General features: G+C 36.7%; 1 protein-coding gene across 7 annotated transcripts in view; it reads right to left on the bottom strand.

The window, feature by feature from the left end:
• Nucleotides 1–276: 276 nt before the first annotated feature.
• LGR5 (leucine rich repeat containing G protein-coupled receptor 5) overlaps nucleotides 277–24,419 on the bottom strand; it is a 94,201-nt gene continuing 70,058 nt past the window's right edge. For 3 of the 7 annotated variants that reach the window (XR_014026760.1, XR_014026764.1, XR_014026765.1), the window contains 9 exons: nucleotides 23,643–23,714; nucleotides 19,385–19,510; nucleotides 17,844–17,989; nucleotides 17,353–17,436; nucleotides 13,546–14,649; nucleotides 7,190–7,315; nucleotides 5,648–5,793; nucleotides 5,157–5,240; nucleotides 277–2,790 (listed from right to left, as the gene is read on the bottom strand). Coding sequence is in view for 1 of the 7 variants with exons in the window: in XM_081330187.1 (XP_081186313.1) it covers nucleotides 13,559–14,649; nucleotides 17,353–17,436; nucleotides 17,844–17,989; nucleotides 19,385–19,510; nucleotides 23,643–23,714 (1,519 nt within the window). In the remaining 6 variants the exon portion in view is untranslated. Of the gene's footprint in view, nucleotides 2,791–5,156; nucleotides 5,241–5,647; nucleotides 5,794–7,189; nucleotides 7,316–12,140; nucleotides 14,650–17,352; nucleotides 17,437–17,843; nucleotides 17,990–19,384; nucleotides 19,511–23,642; nucleotides 23,715–24,419 lie in introns of those variants that run through there. The other 4 variants (XR_014026761.1, XR_014026762.1, XR_014026763.1 and 1 more) reach the window with 4 other exon arrangements.

The following is a 24,419-nucleotide window of genomic DNA, read 5'->3' as shown; positions in this document are numbered from 1 at the left end:
CCAATAGACCAACTTGCCTCTGAAGATGCCAGGCACGATTACCAGGAGGAAATCTGTCTGGACTACAATCATAACCCTGAAACTTAACACTGCCCAGCAGATATTGGCTGTAAAAATCTACACGTTTATACTAAGAGAAAGTTTGTATTATTTCTTCTGATGGAAAAAGAAACCTTACAAACTTCATTTTGCAGTTAAATTACAAGAAGAATAGAGAATATTCTGGAATTGCCGCGAAATATGTCTGAGAATTAAAGCACTAAATGATCCTTCTGGACTTATTGCAAATTTTATTACAAATTACATGTTTAAAACATCAGTAGAAAAAAACAACAGTATTTACAATCAGCAGAAATTTACATATTTACAGATCACAAATTTAAACAGATATGAGCTGGAAATAGAAATCTAGTAATTAAAGCAACATGAAACTACATGCCTTATTTTCATATTTGAGTATGATTTCACTATAAAGATAAATAATTCTATATTTACATATTGTGTTTTAAAATCTTCTCTGAAATGATTTTTAATATTTCCAAATTATGCTTGAATTATTTTTAAGCAATTTAACAATATTATGCATTGTATTCTGATTTATGTTATCTGCTATTTAGTTTTAATATTAAAGTAATTCTTAAATGGTTTTATTTCACTTTTTAAATTTGTATAGAAATGTAAATGCAGTCACAAGAGAAAATTTACATATTACCAAACCACTGTGAAAAAATTAAATAAAATAGTAAGATATGTTTTCAAGAATTGGCAGATGATCTCTAATTTGACATGGTTTGAAGAATAGACTTCCAGCTCCAGGCTTCACTGTTTCAAAATATAAGATTTTATAACTTATGACCACAATTAAGCCCAAAACTTCCTTTGCTAAGCAAGAGTTATTAAGTGAGTCATGCCCCATTTAATGACTTTTGCCATAGGTGTTGAGTTACTGCAGTTATTAAGTGAATCATGTGGTCATTAAGTGAATCTGGCTTCCCCCAGAGACTTTGCTTGTTGGAAACTGGCTGGAAAAATTACAAATGGTTATCACATGACTCTGGGACACTACAACTGTCATAAACACATGCCAGTTGCCAAGCAACTGAACATGACCATGGTGATGCTGCAACAATTGTTAACTGTGAAAACCAATCATATCACTTTCTTTCAGTGTTGTAACTTTGGACGGTCACTAAAGGAATGGTTATAGGTTGAGGACTATCCATATTATTCTGGTCCAAAGCTGTTTTTTTAATGCTGTTGTAACTTTGAATGGTCGCTAAATAAAGCAGTTGGTTATAGAGGGTTACCTATATGTAGGATTTTTTGCCGTATTATTCCCTCTCTAGTTTCAGTAGTTGAGTGGAAGTTTCATTACAACAAAAATATCCCCAGAAGGAAACTTTCCTTAGAATTTGCTTTCCTCCTCCTCCTCCTCCTCCTTGCTCCCTTTGCAAAATTCAGAGTCAATTGCATAAATGCTACCAGCCTTTCGAATTTTTCAGGATACTAAATGATAACCAGCATGTGCATTTTTCAAAAACCAGGTAATATTTGGTATGTACTGAAATTTCACAATTTCAGTTTTATTTCCTATAAAGTAAGAGTAGTTGGTTGCTTCTCTCTTTATAAACAATACATGCACATTCATCTATTTTTTAATATTTTTTTTGTAAACCTCACCAATACCTCTGAAATGAAGTTAGTGGCATGGGACAAATGTGATAGATGAAAGGTTGCAGCTTTCACTTAATTGGCAGGATGATGGCACTACTGGATTGCTGGGAACAACATCATATGATATTCTGGCACTTGCAAAGGTTACTAGAGCTTGGGTTGAATTACATGACTGTTTCTCTGCATCCTCTGAATTGACAGAGAGCAAACTAGCATGTTTCGATGTTTTCCATCCAAATGACTGCTTTTGAAAGCTTCCCAGGTCTTTCCTGAAATGAGGATTAAAAAGTATGTAGAGAAGTGGGTTTAGACATGCAGGAAGGGGAACAATCACTAAAAGTATAGGTTTGATGACTTCTGGGCCAATAAAATGCAGGTTTAATAATGATGAAAATGATAAGATGGCCACAGGACAATAGAGAATGCAGTTAATAAAAAGTAATAAGGCTATGTGTTTGATCATGGAACAATCCAAAATACTGTCCACTTCTCCCTTGTCCAGACTACAGTAGAGTTTTGTGTATGCTACTGTCATTATAAGAAAACAAAAAGAGTTCATTAAGACCATTGCTACTGTATAACCGACACCTGATGGTCTTCCAAAAGGTAGTGGTATGCATAAGGGAGAACCTCCATATTCACTCTCACTGAGCACTGGAATCACAGCAACTATTAAAGCCAGTACAAAACAAAAGATGATGGCTATTTTTATGTTAGTTAGAGTGTGTTTGGTTTCAAATTTTGTTCTATATTTCACAGAGAACACACGCTCAACAGTTGCTAAGGTGAGCAAGAAAATAGAAGCCTCTGAAGCAAAGACAGAGATAATTCCAATGATATGACAAACAATTCCATCTTCCCACCAAGTTCCATATTGAGCAAAGACTCCAGAGGTTAATGCATCCACACTAGCAAGCACACTGCTAGACACAACCATAAGAGTATTTACAATAGCTATTAGTCCAATTATAAACTTTATGGAGGAGATGAACAATGGAACTTGGAAGATTGTTGCAATCACCAATATATTACAAATAAAGGCTAAAATTATTAAGGTCCAAACTCCAACTCTGATCAGCCAACTACCAAAGAGGCAATCACAGGGCTTGAAAGGTCCTACAAAGAAAATACAGAAAAAGTAAAGTCATGGTAAGCTTAGCTATGTCTAGTTTTCATTACGTTTTGTGGCAACTGCACTGACAAATACACTATAGTGAAGGTAATCAGTGAGACAGAAACAACACTGTTCACACTTGTCAATGATCTTTTGTAAGAGCGGGATGGGGTAGTGTATCCATACTTACTCTCCTTGACCTGTCAGAGGCCTTCAGATATCTTTTGGGGTCGGCTGTGAGATCTGGTGCTGGGCAGCACAGTCTTTCACCAGTTTGTCCCCTTTCCCCAAGGCTGGTCCAAATGGTACTGATAGGGAGTAAGAGGCTGTTCTTTTGTGGTGTACCACAAAAGCTCAGTACTCTCTCCACTCCTTTTTAACATCTATATGAAGCTTCTGGGTGAAATCATCCACTATCATAGGATGAGGTACCATCAGTATGCTGATGATACTCAACTTTATATCTCCATCCCTGGTGACCCAATAATATGTCACTGCTCTTCTATGGTACCTGAAGACTGTGGGAGTCTGGATGGGGGACAATAGGCTTTGGATGAACCCTGATAAGACTGAGTGGCTTTGGGTGAATGTGGTTTCAGGATCTGGAACTTTAACATCTTTAGTTCTGGATTGGTGGCACTGCCCCAGGCAGACTCTGAGGGCAATTTGTGGGTTTCTTAGATTGTTACTCAATGAGCTGGTGGCAGTCGTGGCTAGGAGCTTTTGCACAACTTCATCTTTTTTACGTTTATATTTGTATATCTTGTGAGCCAGTTGCCCCCCTTCCTTGATCTTATGCTCAGTCATTCAGGCCCTGGTCATGTCATGTCTGGACTACTGCAATATGGTCTACATGGGGCTACCCTTGAAGACTATTTAGAAGCTTCAGCTGACACAGTATGCAGCTATGTGCATAGTTCTTGGGGCCCACAATGTGGTCCATGTAACACCACTGTTGTGCAAGGTGCACTGGTTGCTAATTTGCTTCTGGGTCAAAGTCAAGGAGTTGGTCATTACCTTTGAAGCCCTTTATGGCAACAGTCCAGGTTACTGAGGAACCATCTTACTCCAATGGGATTGGCCTGCTGCACACACACCAGCAGAAGGAGAATGGTGCAGACCCCATCAGTCAAGGAATTGAATGGTGGGATCCAGGAGAAGAATCTTTTCTGCTGTGGCTCCTGCTCTCTGGAATATTATTCCCCTCAAGGTGACATACCACACTCTTACCTTCCATAGGGGCATTAAAATCTGGCTCTGCCATTTGTCCTGGGGACACTATGGGAGCATGTCATACTGGTGGTGGTTAATGGATAGAGAGAAGATTGTATCTCTACCTCATTTGCACCTTGCTTCTTTCTGTGCTTCTTTGTTAATTTTGTTAATATTTATTATCTTAATATTTTATATTTTCTCTTGTTTTTTCAAGCATCCTAGAGTCACCTCTAGGTGACAAACAGTTTCAAGCTTTATTCTCCCCATACGTTTTTTGGCTGAATTATATATCAAAACCATATATCACGAAACAAACCAAATAAATTACAATTAAAAGTAAAATAAATTACCGGTAGATGAAGAATCATTAGATATTTAATAATATTCTAAATCCAGCACAGCTGGTTTGCTGAAATAGCAGTAGATCTATTTCCCTCCCCGCCCCATTATTTGAGACTCTAAATTGAAGTTAAGTTCTTAGACGTAAAACTTGTTCTTTTTCATCTTTTGCTATTTTCTTCCTTTTGAGAATGTTTCTTGAACGGGAATAGCATAGGTGATGCTTTTATTTTATTCCTTACAATGTACTAAAGGCAAACTAATCTTATCTTTACACTGCTTTCAAGTAGATACTAGGAAAAGGTTAGGTAATAGTTGTCCAGGAATTCAGTTGTCCCAAAATATCAAGCACTGTACTTTGGACATTCTGACTATAATTCCCTGGTGGTCAAATTTCCAGATAGTAAAAGTTGCAGTACTGGACTAGGTTTTCAATGGTACATGAAGACTTTTTAAATTATTTTCAGCTATTTAATTCTCTGGAACTTCTGTTTCTATATTCATTTTTAAGTACAGTGTTGTTTTTTTAATTTTGGCTTTTAAATTCATTTTAATTTATGCTTTATGTCATTATGTTTTGGTTTGCTTTATATATAGCCTAGACAAATAATATTTCCCAAGGAATTAATCATTTTTTTAAAAAAATAAATGAATAAGAAATGAGTATATGTCCTGTACTACAGAGGCATACCCAGGTACTCCATGTAGCTTCTAAAAGGTTTTTTCTCCTTAGAAAGTATAATAAAATTTCACAGGATTTTCCCCCCCCCATAAATACACACTCACAATTCTACTGAAACAATTTTATTATTACCTGGAGAAGGAGAACACTGAATTAAATGATGAGTTTTCAGATCATCATTGAAGTCAAGAGAAAAATCCTCAAAATCATATTCATCTATAGGAAGGAAAATCACCGTATTTAATCACTAATTTTGATAACAATATTTAATATGTAGTTATAGTGAGAATTAAGAGCTTTTAAACCTTAATTAAACATCAAATTTGTCTTCTTCATAAGTACTTAGAATTATAGAATTTCAAGAGTCATTTAAGATAACTCTTTTATTATCAAGCCATGGAAACATTGCAGGAAATGTAAATTTTTTACAAGTTTTTTGCAACCTGATTACAATAAAAAAGATATAGATTTACAGGGATTAATGACATGTTATATTGATATTCAGGCACTAAAATGGTAAAATTAGAAAAGACATATATTTATTTGATCATCAATTATGATAGCCTAATTCTAAACAAATCCTTTTTAAAAAATATGCTTTAGTGCATGTTTACAGTGCTTACCGTTTGTATGGAATCTGCTACTGTCTTTCTTTTGAAATTCATCAGCACTGCCATTCTCAGCTTTGTTCAATTGATTTTGGATTTTATAGTAGTTGTCATGTGCTCTAAAGGCACAGCATTGATAAGGATAAGGCATTTCTATCACTCTAAAGAATAACCGACATGTCTGGTTATACACATTCATTTTGTTATTTTGATGTAGACCAAACTGTTTACATATATAAGCCTATCTCAGTACACACTAATCATTTTTGTTAAACTAGTATTTAATATTACAGTGAATCAATATCAACTCAGGATTCTTGACAGATATATTAAATTTAGTTAACTCATTCTTCCAAAACCGTCTATGCTTCAGAACATTGTGTATATGTTGTCATTATTCTTTTCATTTTTGGTGCTAGTGTTGTGAGTGTTCTTTTTCTCACACAGGATGAAGGTGTCCCGGGTTTGAGAGAATCACAAGATTTAATGCTATACAGAGATTGTTTAAAAGAAAAAAGTGAAGTGGGAGTTTGGTCCAATGAGAAATAACTGCACTGCATTATCATTTGCTGACTGTTAAGAACAGCATATTTTCTGATGATCACACAGTATTGTGATGTTTGGCATCCATTACCCAATATTTATGAACACATTTCCTTTGATGATGATAGATGTTATGGCAGATGTACAAAGCACCTTTCCATGCTAGCTAAATATCCATCATTGGTTCTGGATGAAGGTACACTGTAATGCTTTGGGATCCTGTGTCTTTATTGACAGTTCTAAAATATAGCTATTTGTTATATATTCTTAGATTCCAGCAGCCTGCCCAAAATAACAGAGCATGAACAATCTCTGTGACTGTTGATTGAATTATGACAGTTTTGTTTTTCATTAAGTGAATATGACAAAGTATTTTACTTCTAAGAGTGATGTAACTATATAAGAAAGTCAGTTTGATCTAATGGTTAAGGCACCAGGCTAAAAACTAGGAGACTGAGAATTCTAGTCCTGCCTGCTGGATGACTTTGGGTCAGTCACTCTCCCTTAGCCATCTTGTCCAATTTCTGTTACAACCAATGGATCAACACTGTTGATCTGAAAAAGTGGGCCCTGCACTTTCAGGAAAATGATAGGAAGAAAGTAAAGAAAAAAACGAGCTAACTATATAAGCCCTTTTCCCCTCCCCCCCCCCGCATTGCTATATTTCTTCCACTCTAAAATATTTGTAGTTTATGAAACAACATTTAAGAAAGAGGAAGCATTCCAGTATACAATATAATATATACAAAGTATTTGCAAGTATAAATATATTCAGAAGTACTGCTGAAAAACAGGTGTATTTTAGAATGAGCAGCTATCAAGATGTTCAAAAGCAATTACATTTTTTCAAGATAAACAAGAATATTTTGCGGCTATAATTTTTACCATATATATCTTAGTTTGACTGTTGCGTTTCAAAGACTTTGAATAAGAAGTAGCACACATTATACAGTCACACTCCTTCAATTGCACATGAGAACAACTGTGCCCTATTAATTTTAATGAGGTACTCACTTGAGTTCTGGAAAGTTTTCAGATGATATTAAACTTTGGAATGGATAATTTCCTGTTAATTTTAAATGAGTTAAGCCACGTAGACCAGTTATAGGAAAAGAAGACAAAAGGTTGGATGACAGATCCCTGCAAAATAACAAAGTAACAACAACAAAAAAACAGCTTACAATGCTACAACAGGATTTTCCCCCCATATGTGAATATTTTTTATCTTTTTAAACCAACAGAAATATTATTCCAGACAAATATATATTCCACTTTCAGAAAAATTTATCTGGACTCAGTGAAAATCTCTCTCTCTCTCTCCTCCCATACCTGGGTTTACGGTTAAAGTTGTTTCACAACAATGTATAGCCATGCCTTTACAAGGTCCACTGCAAATAACAGAATCCAAGGAAATAGCAGATTTTTTTTTTAGTTTTCATATGCAACAGTTTTTATAACACTTGGGGCACTTTAAAGTAATACTTTCTTAAGAGACAGACAGTTCTGTCCCCAGTTTCTATGCCATTATATTCCTAAAGACCCTAAGCTTCAATAAGCCTTTTCTCCCAGATCAAACTCCCAGATCAAACAATAAGCCTTCTCTCCCAAATCAAATACAAATATAATAAAATAAAATAAATAAATAAACTGCAGACTCAGTGTCAGAGGCATCCAGGCTCTGAGACATATAAGGCTTTAAAAGGTGATAAACAGCACATTTAATAACACCCAGAAGCTTAGTGGAAGCAAATGCTTCCTTAATAAAGGATATTATTTTGCAAATATTTATTTATTTATTTATTTATTTATTTATTTATTGAATTTATATACCGCCCTATTCCCGAAGGACTCAGGGCAGTTCACAGGGCAATTAAAACAGTACAAAAAGAATAAAATAGAATTAAATTACTAAAGCCCACAATTCCTAATAACAATAAAATTTAAAATTAAAAATTAATTTAATATAATTTAATTAAATACTTTAAAATTTAAAATCCATCAGTCCAGGCCAGACAATTCGAACAACCAGGTTTTAAAGTCCCGGCAAAAAGAGCGAAGGTCGGGGGCAGTCCGAAGCTCCATCGGCAGTTCGTTCCAAAGGGCGGGCGCACTCACAGAGAACGCCCTCACCCTGGGAATCACCCACCGGCAATCTCTAACCGGCAGAACCCTAAGGAGCCCCTCCCTGTGGGCGCGCACAGGACGATGGGATATATAATATAGCCCATGATTACTTAGGCCACTGCAGTACTGACCCAACTGAAACTTCCAAATAGTCTTTCACATAGTGGACATTGAAACTGTACACAAGTTGCAGTAATGCAAAGATCTTCCCAGCCAATGCCTCCATCTATTCTTCAAGATAAATCTTACTGCATTTTTTGACAAGGTGACAAAATTAGTGGACCAGAGGAATGCTGTGGATATAATTTACTTGGACTTCAGTAAGGCATTTGGTAAAGTAGACCACAACCTACTACTTGATAAGATAGAAAAATGTGGGTTAGACAGCATTACCACCAAATGGATTCGTAACTGGCTGAACAACTACACTCAACGTGTAGTCCTCAATGGAACTGTATCTACATGGAGGGAAGTATGCAGTGGGGCACCCCAAGGCTCTGTTTTAGACCCAGTATTCTTCAATATCTTCATCAATGATTTGGATAGATGGGAACTCATCAAATTTGCAGATACCAAGCTGACAGGAATAGCCAACACTCTAGAAGATAGGCTTAAGATACAGAAGGTTCTTGACAGACTTGAACATTGGACGCAATCTAACAAAATGAAATTCAATGGTGAAAAAGGTAAGGTTCTATATTTAGGCAAAATAACCCAAATACACTGGTATAGTATAAGTGGTACCTTACTCAATAGTAGCAACTGTGAGAGGGATCTTGAAGCCCTACTGGACAATCACTTAAATATGAGCCACCAGTATGCTGCAGCTGCCACTTTATGTATGGTTGTTTTCAGTTTGATGATGACAAAATACTTAGTTCTTTGGTTAAAATTTTATACCGCCACTTTTGGCAGGAATAGCAGTTTTCAAATATTTCCTTTTGCTAGCTTACAATCAATTCTTGCTTTCTTATTTTCAGCCCCCCCCCCAACTTTGCAGAACTTTTCTAGCTCAGAATAAAGGTTTTGAATGGCCTTCACAGCCCCCAAATTTGAATATGAGAGGAATATAAGAATATAAGATAAGATAATCTTTATTGTCATTTTTTACTTTGGGCACAATGGCACACATTATTATTATTATTATTATTATTATTATTATTATTATTATTATTATTATTATTATTATTATTATTATTATTAATTTGACTTGTCCTATTCCCATAGGACTCAGGGCGATTTACAGGGCAATTAAAACCATACAATACAAAAGTTAAAATAAATTTAAAATAATTAAATTTAAGCCCAAAAGTTAAAACTTTAAAACCCAATTAAAAACCCCTCAGTCTAGGCCAGACAGCTCAAAGAGCCAAGTTTTTAGGTCCCGGCGAAATGAACGGAGGTCGGGGGCAGTCCTAAGTTCCATAGGAAGTTGGTTCCAAAGGGCAGGCGCACCCAGAGAGAAGGCCCTCTCTCTGGGAGTCACCCACCGGCAATCCTTCACTGGCGGTACCCTAAGAAGGCCCTCCCTGTGGGAGCGCACAGGACGATGGGGAGTTAAAGTCGGCAGCAGGTGTTCCCTCAGATAATCCGGACCAAAGCCATTTAGGGCTTTATAGGTCATCACCAGCAAAAATGAAATTTAGTTGCCTACTCTCAAAGTGAAACACATACATGACACACACCTAAATCATACTATGAACAACATATGTGTAGACCCACACCCCTACATATACATAACAATAAAATATTAAATATTGGCCAACTTGAATATATAACGGAAGGAGGAATCCTGAGAGTTCACAAGGTTACTGCTGTATGGAATGAAACTATGGCTGAATCTGGATGTTCTGCTACAGATACCATGAAGCCTCCTCCCAGAAGGTAACAAGGAAAACAGGTTGTGAAGAGGATGAGTAGTGTCCCAGATAATCTTACGGATCCTGTTCAAACAACGCTTCTGTGCTATGTCCTGGATGGGAGGGAAGGAACTGCCAATGATCTTTTCGGCCATCCTCACCACTCTGCACCGCCTTCCTGTCTGAAGCAGTGATGCTTCCAAACCAGACTGTGATGCTGTATGATGTGAGGAAATTTAAAACATACAATACATCAGAGTTCTCCAACCTTTCCGGCTTTGTGGATCGGTGAGGTGGGGAAGGGGATGGTTCTGCGCGAGCGGCGGGCAAGCACACATGTGCATGCAGCTCCATTTGCACAAGCAACGTGCACTTGTGCCCACCAGGTCTTGAATGCTCTGTGGAAGGTTAGAGTGGGGACCTGTCAGCCCCCCAGGAGGGAGTATTCCAGAGGGCAGGGGGATGTAACAGAAAAGGCATGCTTTTTCATATCAAGCTACCAATCCGTTTGTTCTGTTCCTATTCCAAATCTGATAAAATTGTTCTATTGTGCTTCCAGTGTGGACTCAGTAATTTGTTCGCAAGCAACATTATTCATTTTGAAGATTCTAGGTTATTAACCTCTTTGACAGAGGGGTGTAGACAACTTTTACTCCAAAGGGCATGGCTTATTTTGTTATTTCTTTAACTTATTTGTCTTACTGATGCTAGGCGGAAACTAATAGTATTCTGAAATGCTTTGTTTTTGTACTTCAGCGTAAGATTTCTAGAGGTAAAAAAGCATGGACTGGCCAATGTTCACTTCACAGATATTAAGAAAACTAAGAATCTAAACCCCAAGGTTGGGCACTTGTTTTACCCCAAAGGAAAATTCTTCCTCTGCAGCATCTAGTGAGAACTATAGGACTACAGCTGAAATAGATAGCATAGCCAGAATAAAACTGTAGACCGAAAGAAACTGAATTGTATCATTGTTGCACTTAAGATTCTGCTTTCAAAATATTAAGTACTGTAGTGTGACTTCCTGCAATGTATCTGGGCTTTTTGCAAAGGGAAAAGATTTACATTTTCATTTGTTCTAGTGCCTAGAAATACACATCTGAACAGAAATGATATCATCTCATGTCCATACAATTACATGCTTACATAATGTCTAATACAAATATATAAACTGAGGCATTTAGAAGATGCAATTATGCACACGTAGTCAATCTCCCTGCACTGAAGATATCCATGAATATACTAAACCAAGGGAATGTTACATGTTCAGATGCAAGGTGACCTGTTATGTAGACCACAGGCAATTGAGCAGGGCAGCACTACAATGTGGCTGTATATCTGATGAGATTGTGGATACTTGAAAATTCTTTTCATTTTCAGGAAGTTTAGAATTGTTGTGCAGTCTTTGCATTGAAGTAAAAATGTGAGGGAACAAATAAGATATGTTTTCTTGCTTCTGAGAGCTTCCAGTCATGTACTTGTTAGAAAACATTCTCCCCATAGAGGTGAACAATATACTAGTGTAATGCATATGTTGGTGGTGTCTTTAAGGACATTTTTTTATATACATGTGGTAGTGTTTACTTGATCAGCACATTAGTGAAGACCAATCACCTGCACTAAACTGAAACAAGCTCAGCTAAAGACCAATCAGAAGTCAGGTCATCTGCTTATAAAGATAGGAGAATCTGTCTCTGCTCAGTTGCCCAATAGACCAACTTGCCTCTGAAGATGCCAGGCACGATTACCAGGAGGAAATCTGTCTGGACTACAATCATAACCCTGAACCTTAACACTGCCCAGCAGATATTGGCTGTAAAAATCTACACGTTTATACTAAGAGAAAGTTTGTATTATTTCTTCTGATGGAAAAAGAAACCTTACAAACTTCATTTTGCAGTTAAATTACAAGAAGAATAGAGAATATTCTGGAATTGCTGCGAAATATGTCTGAGAATTAAAGCACTAAATGATCCTTCTGGAGTTATTGCAAATTTTATTACAAATTACATGTTTAAAACATCAGTAGAAAAAAACAACAGTATTTACAATCAGCAGAAATTTACATATTTACAGATCACAAATTTAAACAGATATGAGCTGGAAATAGAAATCTAGTAATTAAAGCAACATGAAACTACATGCCTTATTTTCATATTTGAGTATGATTTCACTATAAAGATAAATAATTCTATATTTACATATTGTGTTTTAAAATCTTCTCTGAAATGATTTTTAATATTTCCAAATTATACTTGAATTATTTTTAAGCAATTTAACAATATTATGCATTGTATTCTGATTCATGTTATCTGCTATTTATTTTTAATATTAAAGTAATTCTTAAATGGTTTTATTTCACTTTTTAAATTTGTATAGAAATGCAAATGCAGTCACAAGAGAAAATTTACATATTACCAAACCACTGTGAAAAAATTAAATAAAATAGTAAGATATGTTTTCAAGAATTGGCAGATGATCTCTAATTTGACATGGTTTGAAGAATAGACTTCCAGCTCCAGGCTTCACTGTTTCAAAATATAAGATTTTATAACTTATGACCACAATTAAGCCCAAAACCTCCTTTGCTAAGCAAGAGTTATTAAGTGAGTCATGCCCCATTTAATGACTTTTGCCATAGGTGTTGAGTTACTGCAGTTATTAAGTGAATCATGTGGTCATTAAGTGAATCTGGCTTCCCCCAGAGACTTTGCTTGTTGGAAACTGGCTGGAAAAATTACAAATGGTTATCACATGACTCTGGGACACTACAACTGTCATAAACACATGCCAGTTGCCAAGCAACTGAACATGACCATGGTGATGCTGCAACAATTGTTAACTGTGAAAACCAATCATATCACTTTCTTTCAGTGTTGTAACTTTGGACGGTCACTAAAGGAATGGTTATAAGTTGAGGACTATCCATATTATTCTGGTCCAAAGCTGTTTTTTTAATGCTGTTGTAACTTTGAATGGTCGCTAAATAAAGCAGTTGGTTATAGAGGGTTACCTATATGTAGGATTTTTTGCCGTATTATTCCCTCTCTAGTTTCAGTAGTTGAGTGGAAGTTTCATTACAACAAAAATATCCCCAGAAGGAAACTTTCTTTAGAATTTGCTTTCCTCCTCCTCCTCCTTGCTCCCTTTGCAAAATTCAGAGTCAATTGCATAAATGCTACCAGCCTTTTGAATTTTTCAGGATACTAAATGATAACCAGCATGTGCATTTTTCAAAAACCAGGTAATATTTGGTACATACTGAAATTTCACAATTTCAGTTTTATTTCCTATAAAGTAAGAGTAGTTGGTTGCTTCTCTCTTTATAAGCAATACATGCACATTCATCTATTTTGTAATTATTTTTTTTGTAAACCTCACCAATACCTCTGAAATGAAGTTAGTGGCATGGGACAAATGTGATAGATGAAAGGTTGCAGCTTTCACTTAATTGGCAGGATGATGGCACTACTGGATTGCTGGGAACAACATCATATGATATTCTGGCACTTGCAAAGGTTACTAGAGCTTGGGTTGAATTACATGACTGTTTCTCTGCATCTTCTGAATTGACAGAGAGCAAACTAGCATGTTTTGATGTTTTCCATCCAAATGACTGCTTTTGAAAGCTTCCCAGGTCTTTCCTGAAATGAGGATTAAAAAGTATGTAGAGAAGTGGGTTTAGACATGCAGGAAGGGGAACAATCACTAAAAGTATAGGTTTGATGACTTCTGGGCCAATAAAATGCAGGTTTAATAATGATGAAAATGATAAGATGGCCACAGGACAATAGAGAATGCAGTTAATAAAAAGTAATAAGGCTATGTGTTTGATCATGGAACAATCCAAAATACTGTCCACTTCTCCCTTGTCCAGACTACAGTAGAGTTTTGTGTATGCTACTGTCATTATAAGAAAACAAAAAGAGTTCATTAAGACCATTGCTACTGTATAACCGACACCTGATGGTCTTCCAAAAGGTAGTGGTATGCATAAGGGAGAACCTCCATATTCACTCTCACTGAGCACTGGAATCACAGCAACTATTAAAGCCAGTACAAAACAAAAGATGATGGCTATTTTTATGTTAGTTAGAGTGTGTTTGGTTTCAAATTTTGTTCTATATTTCACAGAGAACACGCGCTCAACAGTTGCTAAGGTGAGCAAGAAAATAGAAGCCTCTGAAGCAAAGACAGAGATAATTCCAATGATATGACAAACAATTCCATCTTCCCACCAAGTTCCATATTGAGCAAAGACTCCAGAGGTTAATGCATCCACACTAGCAAGCACACTGCTAGACACAACCATAAGAGTATTTACAATAGCTATTAGTCCAATTATAAACTTTATGGAGGAGATGAACAATGGAACTTGGAAGATTGTTGCAATCACCAATATATTACAAATAAAGGCTAAAATTATTAAGGTCCAAACTCCAACTCTGATCAGCCAACTACCAAAGAGGCAATCACAGGGCTTGAAAGGTCCTACAAAGAAAATACAGAAAAAGTAAAGTCATGGTAAGCTTAGCTATGTCTAGTTTTCATTACGTTTTGTGGCAACTGCACTGACAAATACACTATAGTGAAGGTAATCAGTGAGACAGAAACAACACTGTTCACACTTGTCAATGATCTTTTGTAAGAGCGGGATGGGGTAGTGTATCCATACTTACTCTCCTTGACCTGTCAGAGGCCTTCAGATATCTTTTGGGGTCGGCTGTGAGATCTGGTGCTGGGCAGCACAGTCTTTCACCAGTTTGTCCCCTTTCCCCAAGGCTGGTCCAAATGGTACTGATAGGGAGTAAGAGGCTGTTCTTTTGTGGTGTACCACAAAAGCTCAGTACTCTCTCCACTCCTTTTTAACATCTATATGAAGCTTCTGGGTGAAATCATCCACTATCATAGGATGAGGTACCATCAGTATGCTGATGATACTCAACTTTATATCTCCATCCCTGGTGACCCAATAATATGTCACTGCTCTTCTATGGTACCTGAAGACTGTGGGAGTCTGGATGGGGGACAATAGGCTTTGGATGAACCCTGATAAGACTGAGTGGCTTTGGGTGAATGTGGTTTCAGGATCTGGAACTTTAACATCTTTAGTTCTGGATTGGTGGCACTGCCCCAGGCAGACTCTGAGGGCAATTTGTGGGTTTCTTAGATTGTTACTCAATGAGCTGGTGGCAGTCGTGGCTAGGAGCTTTTGCACAACTTCATCTTTTTTACGTTTATATTTGTATATCTTGTGAGCCAGTTGCCCCCCTTCCTTGATCTTATGCTCAGTCATTCAGGCCCTGGTCATGTCATGTCTGGACTACTGCAATATGGTCTACATGGGGCTACCCTTGAAGACTATTTAGAAGCTTCAGCTGACACAGTATGCAGCTATGTGCATAGTTCTTGGGGCCCACAATGTGGTCCATGTAACACCACTGTTGTGCAAGGTGCACTGGTTGCTAATTTGCTTCTGGGTCAAAGTCAAGGAGTTGGTCATTACCTTTGAAGCCCTTTATGGCAACAGTCCAGGTTACTGAGGAACCATCTTACTCCAATGGGATTGGCCTGCTGCACACACACCAGCAGAAGGAGAATGGTGCAGACCCCATCAGTCAAGGAATTGAATGGTGGGATCCAGGAGAAGAATCTTTTCTGCTGTGGCTCCTGCTCTCTGGAATATTATTCCCCTCAAGGTGACATACCACACTCTTACCTTCCATAGGGGCATTAAAATCTGGCTCTGCCATTTGTCCTGGGGACCCTATGGGAGCATGTCATACTGGTGGTGGTTAATGGATAGAGAGAAGATTGTATCTCTACCTCATTTGCACCTTTCTTTCTGTGCTTCTTTGTTAATTTTGTTAATATTTATTATCTTAATATTTTATATTTTCTCTTGTTTTTTCAAGCATCCTAGAGTCACCTCTAGGTGACAAACAGTTTCAAGCTTTATTCTCCCCATACGTTTTTTGGCTGAATTATATATCAAAACCATATATCACGAAACAAACCAAATAAATTACAATTAAAAGTAAAATAAATTAGATGAAGAATCATTAGATATTTAATAATATTCTAAATCCAGCACAGCTGGTTTGCTGAAATAGCAGTAGATCTATTTCCCTCCCCGCCCCATTATTTGAGACTCTAAATTGAAGTTAAGTTCTTAGACGTAAAACTTGTTCTTTTTCATCTTTTGCTATTTTCTTCCTTTTGAGAATGTTTCTTGAACGGGAATAGCATAGGTGATGCTTTTATTTTATTCCTTACAATGTACTAAAGGCAAACTAATCTTATCTTTACACTGCTTTCAAGTAGATACTAGGAAAAGGTTAGGTAATAGTTGTCCAGGAATTCAGTTGTCCTGAACATTCTGACTATAATTCCCTGGTGGTCAAATTTCCAGATAGTAAAAGTTGCAGTACTGGACTAGGTTTTCAATGGTACATGAAGACTTTTTAAATTATTTTCAGCTATTTAATTCTCTGGAACTTCTGTTTCTATATTCATTTTTAAGTACAGTGTTGTTTTTTTAATTTTGGCTTTTAAATTCATTTTAATTTATGCTTTATGTCATTATGTTTTGGTTTGCTTTATATATAGCCTAGACAAATAATATTTCCCAAGGAATTAATCATTTTTTTAAAAAAATAAATGAATAAGAAATGAGTATATGTCCTGTACTACAGAGGCATACCCAGGTACTCCATGTAGCTTCTAAAAGGTTTTTTCCCCTTAAAAGGTAAAGGTAAAGGTTCCCCCGCACATGCGTGCTAGTCGTTTCCAACTCTAGGGGCCGGTGCTCATCTCCGTTTCAAAGCCGAAGAGCCAGCGCTTGTCCGAGGACGTCTCCGTGGTCATGTGGCCGGCATGACTAGACGCCAAAGGCGCACGGAACGCTGTTACCTTCCCACCGGAGCGGTCCCTATTTTTCTACTTGCATTTTTACGTGCTTTCGAACTGCTAGGTTGGCAGAAGCTGGGACGAGTAACAGGCGCTCACTCTGTTACGCGGCACTCGGGATTCGACCCGCCAAACTGCCGACCTTCTGATCGACAAGCTCAGCGTCCTAACCCACTGAGCCACCGCGTCCCTTTTTTCCCCTTAGAAAGTATAATAAAATTTCACAGGATTTTTCCCCCCCATAAGTACACACTCACAATTCTACTGAAACAATTTTATTATTACCTGGAGAAGGAGAACACTGAATTAAATGATGAGTTTTCAGATCATCATTGAAGTCAAGAGAAAAATCCTCAAAATCATATTCATCTATAGGAAGGAAAATCACCGTATTTAATCACTAATTTTGATAACAATATTTAATATGTAGTTATAGTGAGAATTAAGAGCTTTTAAACCTTAATTAAACATCAAATTTGTCTTCTTCATAAGTACTTAGAATTATAGAATTTCAAGAGTCATTTAAGATAACTCTTTTATTATCAAGCCATGGAAACATTGCAGGAAATGTAAATTTTTTACAAGTTTTTTGCAACCTGATTACAATAAAAAAGATATAGATTTACAGGGATTAATGACATGTTATATTGATATTCAGGCACTAAAATGGTAAAATTAGAAAAGACATATATTTATTTGATCATCAATTATGATAGCCTAATTCTAAACAAATCCTTTTTAAAAAATATGCTTTAGTGCATGTTTACAGTGCTTACCGTTTGTATGGAATCTGCTACTGTCTTTCTTTTGAAATTCATCAGCACTGCCATTCTCAGCTTTGTTCAATTGATTTTGGATTTTATAGTAGTTGTCATGTGCTCTAAAGGCACAGCATTGATAAGGATAAGGCATTTCTATCACTCTAAAGAATAACCGACATGTCTGGTTACACACATTCATTTTGTTATTTTGATGTAGACCAAACTGTTTACATATATAAGCCTATCTCAGTACACACTAATCATTTTTGTTAAACTGGTATTTAATATTACAGTGAATCAATATCAACTCAGGATTCTTGACAGATATATTAAATTTAGTTAACTCATTCTTCCAAAACCGTCTATGCTTCAGAACATTGTGTATATGTTGTCATTATTCTTTTCATTTTTGGTGCTAGTGTTGTGAGTGTTCTTTTTCTCACACAGGATGAAGGTGTCCCGGGTTTGAGAGAATCACAAGATTTAATGCTATACAGAGATTGTTTAAAAGAAAAAAGTGAAGTGGGAGTTTGGTCCAATGAGAAATAACTGCACTGCATTATCATTTGCTGACTGTTAAGAACAGCATATTTTCTGATGATCACACAGTATTGTGATGTTTGGCATCCATTACCCAATATTTATGAACACATTTCCTTTGATGATGATAGATGTTATGGCAGATGTACAAAGCACCTTTCCATGCTAGCTAAATATCCATCATTGGTTCTGGATGAAGGTACACTGTAATGCTTTGGGATCCTGTGTCTTTATTGACAGTTCTAAAATATAGCTATTTGTTATATATTCTTAGATTCCAGCAGCCTGCCCAAAATAACAGAGCATGAACAATCTCTGTGACTGTTGATTGAATTATGACAGTTTTGTTTTTCATTAAGTGAATATGACAAAGTATTTTACTTCTAAGAGTGATGTAACTATATAAGAAAGTCAGTTTGATCTAATGGTTAAGGCACCAGGCTAAAAACTAGGAGACTGAGAATTCTAGTCCTGCCTGCTGGATGACTTTGGGTCAGTCACTCTCCCTTAGCCATCTTGTCCAATTTCTGTTACAACCAATGGATCAACACTGTTGATCTGAAAAAGTGGGCCCTGCACTTTCAGGAAAATGATAGGAAGAAAGTAAAGAAAAAAACGAGCTAACTATATAAGCCCTTTTCCCCTCCCCCCCCCGCATTGCTATATTTCTTCCACTCTAAAATATTTGTAGTTTATGAAACAACATTTAAGAAAGAGGAAGCATTCCAGTATACAATATAATATATACAAAGTATTTGCAAGTATAAATATATTCAGAAGTACTGCTGAAAAACAGGTGTATTTTAGAATGAGCAGCTATCAAGATGTTCAAAAGCAATTACATTTTTTCAAGATAAACAAGAATATTTTACGGCTATAATTTTTACCATATATATCTTAGTTTGACTGTTGTGTTTCAAAGACTTTGAATAAGAAGTAGCACACATTATACAGTCACACTCCTTCAATTGCACATGAGAACAACTGTGCCCTATTAATTTTAATGAGGTACTCACTTGAGTTCTGGAAAGTTTTCAGATGATATTAAACTTTGGAATGGATAATTTCCTGTTAATTTTAAATGAGTTAAGCCACGTAGACCAGTTATAGGAAAAGAAGACAAAAGGTTGGATGACAGATCCCTGCAAAATAACAAAGTAACAACAACAAAAAAACAGCTTACAATGCTACAACAGGATTTTCCCCCCATATGTGAATATTTTTTATCTTTTTAAACCAACAGAAATATTATTCCAGACAAATATATATTCCACTTTCAGAAAAATTTATCTGGACTCAGTGAAAATCTCTCTCTCTCTCTCCTCCCATACCTGGGTTTACGGTTAAAGTTGTTTCACAACAATGTATAGCCATGCCTTTACAAGGTCCACTGCAAATAACAGAATCCAAGGAAATAGCAGATTTTTTTTTTTAGTTTTCATATGCAACAGTTTTTATAACACTTGGGACACTTTAAAGTAATACTTTCTTAAGAGACAGACAGTTCTGTCCCCAGTTTCTATGCCATTATATTCCTAAAGACCCTAAGCTTCAATAAGCCTTTTCTCCCAGATCAAACTCCCAGATCAAACAATAAGCCTTCTCTCCCAAATCAAATACAAATATAATAAAATAAAATAAATAAATAAACTGCAGACTCAGTGTCAGAGGCATCCAGGCTCTGAGACATATAAGGCTTTAAAAGGTGATAAACAGCACATTTAATAACACCCAGAAGCTTAGTGGAAGCAAATGCTTCCTTAATAAAGGATATTATTTTGCAAATATTTATTTATTTATTTATTTATTTATTTATTTATTTATTTATTTATTTATTTATTTATTTATTTATTTATTGAATTTATATACCGCCCTATTCCCGAAGGACTCAGGGCAGTTCACAGGGCAATTAAAACAGTACAAAAAGAATAAAATAGAATTAAATTACTAAAGCCCACAATTCCTAATAACAATAAAATTTAAAATTAAAAATTAATTTAATATAATTTAATTAAATACTTTAAAATTTAAAATCCATCAGTCCAGGCCAGACAATTCGAACAACCAGGTTTTAAAGTCCCGGCAAAAAGAGCGAAGGTCGGGGGCAGTCCGAAGCTCCATCGGCAGTTCGTTCCAAAGGGCGGGCGCACTCACAGAGAACGCCCTCCCCCTGGGAATCACCCGCCGGCAATCTCTAACCGGCAGAACCCTAAGGAGCCCCTCCCTGTGGGCGCGCACAGGACGATGGGATATATAATATAGCCCATGATTACTTAGGCCACTGCAGTACTGACCCAACTGAAACTTCCAAATAGTCTTTCACATAGTGGACATTGAAACTGTACACAAGTTGCAGTAATGCAAAGATCTTCCCAGCCAACGCCTCCATCTATTCTTCAAGATAAATCTTACTGCATTTTTTGACAAGGTGACAAAATTAGTGGACCAGAGGAATGCTGTGGATATAATTTACTTGGACTTCAGTAAGGCATTTGGTAAAGTAGACCACAACCTACTACTTGATAAGATAGAAAAATGTGGGTTAGACAGCATTACCACCAAATGGATTCGTAACTGGCTGAACAACTACACTCAACGTGTAGTCCTCAATGGAACTGTATCTACATGTTGGGAAGTATGCAGTGGGGCACCCCAAGGCTCTGTTTTAGACCCAGTATTCTTCAATATCTTCATCAATGATTTGGATAGATGGGAACTCATCAAATTTGCAGATACCAAGCTGACAGGAATAGCCAACACTCTAGAAGATAGGCTTAAGATACAGAAGGTTCTTGACAGACTTGAACATTGGACGCAATCTAACAAAATGAAATTCAATGGTGAAAAAGGTAAGGTTCTATATTTAGGCAAAATAACCCAAATACACTGGTATAGTATAAGTGGTACCTTACTCAATAGTAGCAACTGTGAGAGGGATCTTGAAGCCCTACTGGACAATCACTTAAATATGAGCCACCAGTATGCTGCAGCTGCCAAAAAAGCCAATACAGTTCTAGGCTGAGGGATAGAATCAAGATCATGTGAAGTGTTAATACCACTTTACAATGCTTTGGTAAGGCCACACTTGGAATACTGCATCCACTTTTGGTCACCACGATGTAAAAAACATGTTGAGACTCTAGAAAGAGTGCAGAGAAGAGCAAGAAAGATGATTAGGGGACTGGAGGCTAAAACATATTAAAATACTGGAACACTGATATAATGAATGGTTGCTGGGATTGGGTATGTCTAGTTTAATGAAAAGGAAGACTGGGGTGACATGATAGCAGTGTTCCAATATCTCAGGGGTTGCCACAAAGGGGTCAGGTTATTCTCCAAAGCACCTGAGGGCAGGAAAAAGAAGCAATGGATGGAAACTAATCAAGGAGAAAAGCAACCTAGAACTAAGAAGAAATTTCCTGACAGTTAGAACAAATAACCAGTGCAACATCCTGCCTCCAGAAGTTGTGAATGGTCCAACACTGGAAGTTTTCAAGAAGAGATTGGACAACCATTTGTCTGAAATGGTATAGGTTTTTCCAGGGCTTTTTTGTCATAGAATGCTCAGAACAGAGTTCCGGCACCTTTTTTGGATGGAACCTTGTAGGGTAGGCAAGGCGGGTTGTATGACTTGTGTGAGTTCCGGCACCTTTTTCTTTTACAAAAAAAGCACTGGGATTTTCTGCCTGACCAGGGGGTTGGACTAGAAGACCTCCAAGGTCCCTTCCAACTCTGTTATTCTATTCTATTCTAAGAAGGAGCCACAAGTCCAGAGGGGCAAGTTCCGTTATGGACTAAAGATGGAGTGTATATCTAGAATTAATCATCTTGCTAGGATTCAACCTGAATCTATTTTTCTTTATCCAGACCTAAAAACCTCCAGACACCATGTAATACAACTTCCTATGCAAAATTCTGATTTGCATGGAGAAGGAAACCGAGGGACCGTGATGATCTGCTGAGAAAACCCTTCCCATCAACCAATTTCTTTTTTTATTTTCTAAAGGCTCCGAAAGAAATAGCAACCCTGTGAAAGATACTCTACACAGCTGCTATAGCTACCAGTAACCTCTGCTGCTTAATTTTATTCCTTTCTAGCAAGCTTCCTTCCACATTTGCTGGACAGAAGAGAAAATAGCAAGATTTCTTCCCCATTCCAGTAAGCCTCCATTCTTGCAAGATAGATGAAAACTATACTAGAGATTCTTCACCTTTCTTCCTTCTCTCCTCTCCCAAACTTTGCCCTTACTGTAATGCTTGCTTTACGGCTCACAGCTCCACCTTCATGTCAGGGCAATAATTGGGCTGGGTTTTGCACAGCAAGAACAATGTAGGACCGGTGATTCTTAAAACTGTGTACTTTCCTCCAGACTTGAGAAGAGTTTTAAATCTTAAGAAACATAAAGTTCCAATGTATTTGTTTGTTGGATTTATGTCACACCTTTCTTCCACATTAGTGATACATGACATGCCTTCCTCCAGATTTTTCTCCCCAACAACTACATGAGTATGATTGGGCAGAGCGAGTGAATGACTGTTCCCCAAATCACCTAGTGAGCTTAATGGCTGAGGGTGGACTAAAAATGTATTCTTCCTGGTTCTTGTTCAATATTTTAACCAGTACATGTTTGAGCACTCATAGGAAGGAAATGTTTATGCATTCCACCTATACTATTAAATAGTCGATTATAAGATATAAAATATCTCTACCATTAGCAGGGAGATTCTAACACAAAGAGGAAGGAAATTTTTGGAAACAACCTCTTGTTTGACTATAAAAGATTTCATTTAATTTAAAGCATTTCAGTTTTGCCCTATTACAGAGGTCCCCAATCCTCAGTTCGTGGACTGGCACCGGACCGCAGCATGCCAGAAACCAGTCCGTGCAAACAAGCAAAGCCCCATCTGCGGGATGCAGGCAGTACATGAAACCATGCCCCCTCCGGTTGGCAGAAAAACCTCTCTTCATGGAACCGGTCCTAAGATTCCTCCCATTTAATCTTCATAAGGAGGGTACCAATTTAATTACAACTCACAATGACAATTTAAACATAAAAATAGCAAGTTGATGTCGACACTTTCTGATGTAGGATTCTGTTGCAGCACTGCAGTGTAGAACTATAAATTTATTGTTCAGTTAGAAAGAAAGAACTGATTACTTTTTATATTGTTCTTCTATTTTACAGTTATTTAGATTTTTCTACTTTACCTCTACCCATATTTCTATGATCATAGAATCAAACATTAAAATAAGTAATATAATCAGATACTTACATTGTAATAAGGGATAGTAAAGAAGAAAATGCATTGGCATGAATAATAGAGATTTTATTCCAAGCTAAATCCCTACAAGAAATAAAATGTCATATGCTTAGTAATGCATAGTGTTGAATCTTTTTATTAAAATAGAAAAATGTGCCTAAATTAATGATGAAATGGTTTGAAAGTCACAAAAGTTGGTGAGAACAGATTTTAAAGGCACTGATTTACAAAGATATCACTATTCCAGAATAAGTGAAATAGTGAACACGTCTGAATCCATGCTAATTAATTAATTAATTGATTAATATTTCTATGCTGCCCATTTTCTCGTGATGCTGCAGCTCTTCAAAATTTGTGGAATTATGTTTCCCCATTTTTCATTTCATTTTTCTGTTCCTGGGTTTCAACCACTAAAGCAGGTTATTCTAATAGAAATATAGCTTGACTGCAAATGAAATGAAAATATGGATGAACAATGTTCATGCATGTAAGCAGTTTGTTTTCATTTTGCTTTGAGTGAATGTGAGTGTGTGTTTATTGCGTAGCAACTTGGGGCAAGGCAGTAATCTTTGTGCTTTGTTCTTTCCTCAGCTTTGCTACATTAATGGCAGCAGAGAGTCTCAGATCTACCTTTGAGTTTCAGTCTTAAACTACTTTTGAAGCACTGAAAGCAGAAACAGTAACAGTATGAAAGTCCCCTTAATCTTTAAATGAGGTAAAGCCGTTTCCCCCTGAGTAAGAATTTATTAATGTCAAATTTAATATTTTCAACCAAATTTTAAGCTGGTC

The sequence above is a fragment of the Vipera berus genome, assembly GCF_964194415.1.
Source record: "Vipera berus genome assembly, chromosome: 6".
Taxonomy (NCBI): Eukaryota; Metazoa; Chordata; class Lepidosauria; order Squamata; family Viperidae; genus Vipera; species Vipera berus.
This window is presented reverse-complemented; position numbering and strand designations above follow the sequence as displayed.